Source organism: Sorghum bicolor, chromosome 10 (assembly GCF_000003195.3).
Source record: "Sorghum bicolor cultivar BTx623 chromosome 10, Sorghum_bicolor_NCBIv3, whole genome shotgun sequence".
Taxonomy (NCBI): Eukaryota; Viridiplantae; Streptophyta; class Magnoliopsida; order Poales; family Poaceae; genus Sorghum; species Sorghum bicolor.
Window position 1 is genome coordinate 60,145,645 of NC_012879.2, and position 8,204 is coordinate 60,153,848.

The 8,204-nt window shown below is 48.8% G+C and overlaps 2 protein-coding genes across 3 annotated transcripts; one reads left to right on the forward strand and one right to left on the reverse strand.

The window, feature by feature from the left end:
* On the reverse strand, positions 193–2,837 carry LOC8064992 (endoglucanase 18). The gene is made up of 5 exons (XM_002438982.2): positions 2,302–2,837; positions 1,868–2,151; positions 1,329–1,766; positions 1,058–1,202; positions 193–978 (listed from the first exon to the last, which is right to left on the reverse strand). The coding sequence occupies exons 1-5, from the start codon at positions 2,504–2,506 to the stop codon at positions 482–484; spliced, it is 1,569 nt and encodes a 522-aa protein (XP_002439027.1). The 5' UTR covers positions 2,507–2,837; the 3' UTR covers positions 193–481.
* LOC110431225 lies at positions 3,695–6,794 on the forward strand. 2 transcript variants are annotated; one of them, XM_021450008.1, is made up of 3 exons: positions 3,695–3,946; positions 4,109–4,984; positions 6,357–6,794. In XM_021450008.1, the coding sequence occupies exons 2-3, from the start codon at positions 4,125–4,127 to the stop codon at positions 6,526–6,528; spliced, it is 1,032 nt and encodes a 343-aa protein (XP_021305683.1). In that variant the 5' UTR covers positions 3,695–3,946; positions 4,109–4,124; the 3' UTR covers positions 6,529–6,794. The 2 variants fall into 2 exon arrangements, with proteins under 2 accessions (XP_021305683.1, XP_021305682.1); XM_021450007.1 differs by lacking the exon at positions 3,695–3,946 and having other exon boundaries at positions 4,108–4,984; positions 6,357–6,784.

Consider the following 8,204-nt stretch of genomic DNA (forward strand, 5'->3'; position numbering starts at 1 on the left):
GGCCTCACTGAACAGTTTAACATCAGCACTTTCATAATAATCAGTAGTGACTGCTGAGTGCTGACTGCTTTGTCAGAAGAAGAAAGACATACTCTCCATCTATGCTTAGTCAGAGGAACAAATCTATACTCCATCAGTTGTAGTCCAATCACAGCATAGAGGTTAGTCTACATAAGCAAATGTTCAACTAGATGCAATTCCCTGTGATTTTCTATCCTCTCTTATGCAAATCTCTGAATTCCTCCATGCTACTAATTGCTAACACAACACCCTATCACTAAACACTCATTGAACAGTTTGACATCAGCATTTTCATATATAGTAGTAATTAATTAGCAGTGACTGCTGGCTGCTTAGTCAGAAGAACAAATTAAAGCCACACACACCATCAGTCGAAGTCGGATCACATTCACAGCAGAGTCGGTCAGTTAGAAAAGGAACCCAATCCAAGCGAGCAGAGCAGAGCAAGCCGGCCGGATGATCACGAGAGGGACTTGGCCACGGGGGCGGTGGAGAGGAGGCTGGAGAGCAGGCCGACGACGAGCGCGCTGTTGTACGTCGTCGGCTCGTTCTGCTGCACGTTCTCCCTGTCGTCGACGAACGAGTCGTTCTTGAACGGCCCGCCGACCAGCGCGCCGGTGGCGACGTTCGGGTTGGGGTCTGGCGACTTGAGCCACTTCTGGCCGTCGCAGCCGGTGTCGACGTCGGCGGGGATGGACGCGCCGCGGTGGTGCACCCGCTGCGGGTAGGTGTCGCCGAAGCCGACGAGGTAGCTCAGCTTCATGGGGTTGTCGCCGAGGACGTAGTCCGCCTGCGACTTGGCGAACTTGCGCAGGTCCAGCGCCGTGAAGCTCTTGCCGCTGCAGGTCAGCTCCGACTTCCCCGACGTCGCCATGTAGTTGCTGTAGACGTTGGCGAGGAACGCCGACGCCACCGGGTGCTGCAGCGAGTCCCACTCCGCCACGTACAGCAACCCCCCTGCAAGGTTTGCTTCATCAGCTGTCAAATCTACAAAATTTTACCAACCAACCAAAATCACCACATTTCGGTTTATTACCTTCTGTTCTGAAGGCGGCCGTGTCCGACTCCGGCAGGAGAATGCACATGACGGCTTCGGCGGTGTCCTTGTACGATCCAAGCACCTCGTCTTGTCCGGCATCAGATCCATCTGCGGCGAAGAACCTCACCCTTGACAAGAGAACCTGCAGTTCGTTCGTTCGTTCGTTCAAGGCAAAATGTTGCAAAGATTTCAAATCAGAATGAACGTTCTTGAATTTTCATCATATTATAAAGAAAAGGAAGTTACAAACAAACCAAGATTTGTCTACCTCGGTGCCGGCGCGTTTGTCGTCCCAGCTGAAGTACCTGGGGTTGCCGAGGTCGGCGAACTGGTCGGCGTTCTTGCCGGTGGCGTAGCTCAGGTAGCTGTGGTTGCCGGTGGCGTGGTACAGCCAGCTGGCGGCCCACAGGAGCTCGTCCTGGTACGTGGTGGAGTTGTAGTAGGCGCTGAGCTCCGGGAACGTGCGCGTGTACGAGCCCCGGTGCTTGTCGGCGAACGCGAACAGCCGCTCGGCGTGGTCCAGGAGCGACGACGCGTAGGTCGCGTTGGCGGGCTTGTACACCATCGACGCGGCGGCCATGGCCGCCGCCGTCTCCGCGGCCACGTCGCTGCCGGGGGATTTCGCGGTGATCTTCGTCAGCGGCCTCTTCTCCGACATCGTCTCCGGCCGCTCCCAGCACTTGTGGTCCGATTTCGGGTCGCCCACCTGATCAATCAATGATATCCGATTCACCTGGACGCGATCAGGACTGTAGGACGGAGGAGGAGGACGAGATGCGAGATCGTCGGGACGCACGCATCGATCACCTGGATGTAGAGCACGTCGTCGGAGGGGTGCGCGTTGACGAGGAACTCCATGATCCAGCCCAGCGCGTCCATGGCGGCGTCGCGCTGGTGGGCGGCGCGCATGGCGTCGCCGTACTCGAGGACGGACCACGACAGCATGGTGCCGGTGAACGCCAGCGTGAAGCCGAACTTCATGTGGTCGCCGGCGTCGTACATGCCCTTGGACAGGTCCAGCTTGGCGTCCTCGCCGTCGCGCAGCGCCGAGTCCCCTCGCCACGGGATCGTGTTGTTCACCAGCTTCCCGGCTGCTTCGTTCATCGATGGATCAAGACATGCATGCATGGGCCGTTAGCTAGCTGACGATTGGCGGAGATTATTTGACGATCGAGGTCGATCGAGGGAGGATGATGGGTCATGAATGGATCGGGAATTGCGCCATTGCGGCACGTACGTACATTTCTGGACCTGGAAGAAGCGGAGCGCCACGGCGAGGGCCTCGGCGTACTTGGGGTCCGGCACGCCGGGGATGGGGAAGACGTTGCCGCCGTCCTTGTAGCGGGCGAACACGATGGCGGCCGTGACCGCGAGCGCCAGCAGCGTCAGCACCAGGAGCCAGCAGCAGCACCGCACGGTGCAGCCGCAGCAACACCGCCGCGCCATTTATTGGTCGTCGCCCGCGGAGCTCCGCCCGCCGCCACCACCACCACCAGATCGATTATTCAGAGGCGCGGCGCGACCGCGAGAGAGAGACGACGACGACGACGACGACAGGAAGGAGGGACAACAACGGCCATCCGCGGCCGGGTACGATCCCCTCGGCTGCGTCAACCGATCATCCAGGCGCGCCGGGAACGAACGAATGGGTAGCCGCCACGTACGTGCGCGCGTAACGGGCCGGGTAACCAACTGCGCGCGCGCGCGGGGCGGGGGGCGGGCAGGACGTGCCGCCGGCAATGGCGTCGGTTGGTGGGAGGTGGTAGGGAGTTAGAGGCTGGCCATGACCGTCTCTTTCTTCGATCGATCACAATTCACAGATCAGTTGCTTTGCTTGCGGTTGCGGTTCCTTTTTTTTTGTGGGTGCATGGGAACACCATGGGCGAGGTTGCAGTTATGCACGAGCACAAATGTTGACACCTAAACGAGACGATTCACCGTCATTCCGTCAAACTACGCGCGGTTGAGATTGGCCAGGGTCCACAGTGACACTGGAGTACAGTTTTATTTATTTTTTTTTGGAAGGGAAACACAGGATCGGAGTACAGTTTGTTCAGGATATTCGGACGCCAACTGTTACCTACATAGAAAAAACTGTGGAGACTCACTCCGTTTGGCACGGCACTAGTGAAGGTATGGGCTTCACCTCCATAAATAGCTCAATCGGTTCTCCTAGTGCCGTGCCAAATCGGTTTGTGCCACTTTTTGACTTGCTAGTTTTGTGTCACTTTTTTCAACTCTAGTACCCACAAAACATGACTTCATAGTGCATTTATTTGAACACATAGGGTCTGCTTACTTGATGTATTTTTCCCAAAGCTAGCAAATCAAAAAGTCACACAAGTTTCATTAGGATATTTGGAAGAACAACGAGAGCATACCAGATGTTATAAATAAAGTGGACTAAAGAGGGCAATAATAAGTATGTAATGATATATTTCTCATTGTATTCCATTTTGATTTTGATTTTTTTTTTCCCGTGGGCACAATTTTATGCAAACAAAACCCTTGAACGCGCCTACAAAGGCCCATCACTACTCCAATATCATCATCATCAGGCCCACAAAGGGCCCATAGAGCGACGTAGGCACCTCCTAATCGAAGAGAACCAATCAAAGCAAGCTGAATTCTCCTCCACAGAGAAAAGAGACGGAACAAGGAAGCGCAAAACCCAATCAGGGTGGGTGAGAATTGAGAAAATCGAAGGAAGGGGAAAGGCGATGAGCTGATAACGACGAGGAGCAGCTAGCGTCGCGAAGCCGCTGAGCCCCAGCGCGAAGAAAGCGAGCGCACACCACAGGCCGCCGCAGCGGCAGCGGCGCCGGCGCCCACCCGATCCGCCGCCGCCGCCGCAGGCGACCGCGTGCTCACGCCTCCGGTCGGAAGGTACGCCCCCCCCTCCCCTGATGAATCCCTCCCGTTCCCTTCGCGAATTCACTCTCCCCGGGTCGAATTCGTCGCGCGCAGATCCGTTTATGCACTCGATTTGATTCCAAGCGTGTTCGTGTCTGTTTTCCCCATTCATTTCCAGGAGGGGGGGGGGGGGGGGGGGGGGGGCAAATCCATGGAGCAGCCCGCCGCTTCCGATCGGAGCGATGTCCCGGCCGGGGAGTGCGAATGGCGGGAGGAGCTGCGGCAGCAGCAGTCGCAGGTGGACGCGCTGCGGGAGCGGCTCGTGGAGGTGAAGGTCGGGATGCGGTGCTCCGACGGCGACTCCCGGAGGGAGCTCGACCACCTGTGCCGCAGGGTGAAGACCATCGCCACGCTGCTGGCGTACCTCAAGTCCAAGGCGAGGATCATGGCGATACCGCACCTCGCGCACACCTCCTGCGGGATCAGGCAGCAGGAGGGCGTCGGGTACGTCGACCGGCACGGGGTGCCGCTGGCGGACTGGCCCAAGGGCAGCGCCGAGCCTGCGCCCTCCGGGGGAGGTTCCGGTGATGGGACCGCGGCGGAGGGCGGTGCTGCTCCTCCTGTGCACGGCGATGCCGCTGGGGGTGATGTGGATGTGGATGACATTCTCAAATCCATCCGCGTGGTGACTGATGTGATGGAGTCGCTTGTGAAGAGGGTGATTGTGGCTGAGTCTGAAGCTGCTAATGAGAAAGAGAAGGTGAGGATGGGGTTGGAAGAGATCAGGAGAAAGACGTTGCAGGTCGAGACTATGTCTGCCAAAGTCGAGGAGATGGAGAAGTTTGCGGTGGGTACGAATGGGATGTTGAATGAGATGAGGCAAAGGGTTGAGGATATGGTGCTGGAGACCACTCGGCAGAGACAGCGGGCTGCTGAGAATGAGCAGGAGCTTAGTCGGGTAAAGCAGGATTTTGAGTCACTGAGAACTTATGTTAGCACTCTGGTTAGTGTCAGGGAAACTCTTCTCTCATCAGAAAAGCAATTTGAAACAATGGAGAAACTCTTTGACAGGTAAATTTTGCAACGGTCAAGCTGTGTTTAATTATTGTTCTTTTTATGAGTGCATAGCCAAAGTTCAAATTTACTGGGAGAGAACAATCTAGAATTTGAAGAAACGGTCTGATTGGATGGCTTAAAACTATTTAGTCTCATTTTTCATGTAAAGTTTGAATAATGAAGGGTCCACTCTTTCATTACATAAAATTCCGGAAACATTGCCATTATAGGAATTGGGTATGATGCAGCTGCTACACAGGATGGTTTTACAGTTCCATTCTTTGACACAGTAGTTACTCTGTAGGACTGATGAAGTTTAGAGAATCCGCAATGACACTGCATGAACTGTAGTTTTTTTTTCACATTCACAATGATAAATTGGTATGAGTTCTTGCAGCTGCCCCGAGGCCTTTCTTATGTTGGCATTTTCACACTATTATTTGCTAAGTAGCAAATATCTCATTGTCTATACTCTATGGGCATAGAACCCAAAACATCTTCAACTGCATCACACATGTTCACCATTTTCTCCATGGTTAATAATTTCTGATGCTACGTTGTTTTGTGAGAGTTCATTAAATATTGCTGCTTGCACTGGGTCTGGTTAACTATCATTGTATCTTTGAATAAAATACATACTCTTTGATCTGATTGTCAACACCCAGAAAATATGGTGTTAAAATAAGGTATTGTGGTAGCACATCCAGTTCCTCTTGCTCCACATTCTATTTTATCGTAATAGGATTGCTCCACACTCCAAAGTGCACTAGTTCAGGGATCAAGAAGATGCATACCTAAAGGCATACAAATTTGAATGATAGTCTAACAACCTGCTTTTACTGGTCTGCATCTGGATGCAATACAAAACTACTGCTTTCTGAACCTGATAGATTTTAGTTTCTTAATAAGCTTCCTGCTACTCAAACACTAGCAGAATGGGTCATCTAGTTGAGAAAATGTATATGAAAGGTGGAAAAAAATAGAAGTCACATTCTAGGGATAAGAAAGAAAATATCATATGCTTCTTCATTTTCTTGTGTCTATTTTCTTCTTTTTCTTGTTTGTTTTTGGTGCTTTGATACAGGTGTAGTCAGTTTGTTGTGGTTATAAATTCTCCAGAGAAGTCTGGTGAAATGCTCCTCCTCTAACCCTCATGGAAGCAAGGTCCATGCTATTTCTGCATGTGCATGAACACATTTCTAGATATAATGGAGAGCATGCTTTGGTACTTTGGCTAGTCTTCCAAACTGTTAGTCTTTACTTTACCAAGTCAAGTCTGTTTAGCAGATGGCAGGCAAGTCCTGTTTATATTCTGCTACATAGCACTCAAATTTTAACTCTTTAACTGTACTCATTCTGAAATTGAGTTTGTTGTCATTGTGAACAGATTAGTTGCCAAGACTAACCAGCTCGAGAGTGAGAAAGCTCAGAAAGAAGCTGAAGTCCACAAGGTGATGGAGGAGAATGTGAGGCTACGCGCTATGCTTGACAAGAAGGAGGCGCAGCTCCAGGCGATGAGTGAGCAGTGCAAGTTTATGGCGCTGAATCACCACAACTAGCAGGCAATGGGCCTGAGGCTGCTACCCTCACCCTACTGATGTACCTTACAAATTACATTTACATTGTTGATTGTTGTAATAGAGAAAGAAGAAAGAAAGAAAGAAAGAAGAGATGCCGTGGGATACAACTCATGCCGAGGCCTGAGTTTCATGGCTGTAATTCTTGGTGCAAACAATTGTTTCTTTAGGTGTGCTGCTCTCCTGAACTGTAACTCTGACATATTTTTTTTTCATGATAAACAAGGTGTGTAGAATACCCGGTGCCATCTGTCTAACTTCGTAACCTGACTGCAAGTATCATCATTGTGCTTGCCTTAGCTGGATACTATTTTAACCAGGGTGCTGTGAACGACGACGCTAAAGATGATATTGAGGGACATGCCGCAATGAAGCTGAGTTTGTTTGGATGCTCTGTATCCATCTCAATCTATATGGGTTGAAGTGGTTTGGTGTGAAAAAATTAGTTCAAAATCCATACCAAACCATTCCAACGTACATGGATTAAGGTAGATACAATGGTATTCAAACAAGCCCTAAAACATAGAATTTAGGTCGGACCACTTCATCTTGATTGTATTTTTACTCTATTTATTTAGAAGATGTTTTTACGGAAGCTGTACAGAGAGTACACGATGGCCTGGTGACAGGATTAGGAACATAATCCCCTGTTTGCACACAAGATTTCGTATAGAACGTGTAGGAATTTCATATAGGAATAAGTTTAAGGCCTGTTTAGATCCCTTCAAAAAAATTTTTTACAAGATTTCTAATCATATCGAATTTTGCAACATATGCATGGAACATTAAATATAAATAAAAAATAATTAATTGTACAATTTACTTATAAATCGCGAGAAAATCTTTTAAGACTAGTTAGTCCATAATTGAATATTGTTTGCCAAATACAAATAAAATTGCTACAATGTCAAAATAAAAAAAAATCTAAACATGCCCTTAATTTCGCAAAAAATAAGCACCACATGATGGAGAACCTGAACGTGCTGCCAAACAAAGCAAAAGCAGTAGCGAAAATAAATTTGTTGGATGTCACATCGGATGTGTCGAAAGGATATCGAGAGAAGTTTTTGAAACTAATAAAAAACAACTAGAAACTGCAAGACAAATCTATTAAGGCTAATTAATCTATCATTAGCACATGTGGGTTACTGTAGTATTTATGACTAATCATGGACTAATTAGATTTAAAAGATTCGTCTCACGTTTTACAACTAATCTGTGCAATTATTTTTTTATCTACATTTAATGTTCTATGTATATGTTTAAAGATTTGATACAATGGATTAATTTTTTTTTAAGGAAACTAAACAGGGCCTACAAACACGAGGAGAAGGAAAACCCAAAGCCGCTCGGCTGTCTGCGACGGAAGCCTTGTTAAGATGCCAAAAAGATTTTAGATTTTGCTATTATAGCATTTTTGTTGGTTTGTGACAAATATTGTTCAATCATGGACTAACTAGGATCAAAAAATTTATCTCGTGATTTATAATTAAACTGTGTAATTAGTTTTTTATTTTCGTCTATATTTAATGTTTTATGCATGTGTCAAAAAATTTGATGTGACAAAGAATCTTAAAAACTTTTTTTTATTTTTGTTGAACTAAACCAGGCCTAAATCCAACTGCGTCTGCGTGCGTGGACCTCGTTTTGCTCACGCG

What these genes read in the sequence shown, in the direction of transcription:
- LOC8064992 (XM_002438982.2), bottom strand. Translation starts at nt 2,506, where the DNA reads ATGGCGCGGCGGTGTTGCTGCGGCTGCACCGTGCGGTGCTGCTGCTGG. An exon ending in ACGACGTGCTCTACATCCAG is followed by an intron (nt 1,767 to 1,867) that starts GTGATCGATGCG and finishes TTGATTGATCAG; the next exon opens with GTGGGCGACCCGAAATCGGA. An exon ending in ACAAACGCGCCGGCACCGAG is followed by an intron (nt 1,203 to 1,328) that starts GTAGACAAATCT and finishes AACGAACTGCAG; the next exon opens with GTTCTCTTGTCAAGGGTGAG.
- LOC110431225 (XM_021450008.1), top strand. Translation starts at nt 4,125, where the DNA reads ATGGAGCAGCCCGCCGCTTCCGATCGGAGCGATGTCCCGGCCGGGGAG. An exon ending in ATGGAGAAACTCTTTGACAG is followed by an intron (nt 4,985 to 6,356) that starts GTAAATTTTGCA and finishes CATTGTGAACAG; the next exon opens with ATTAGTTGCCAAGACTAACC.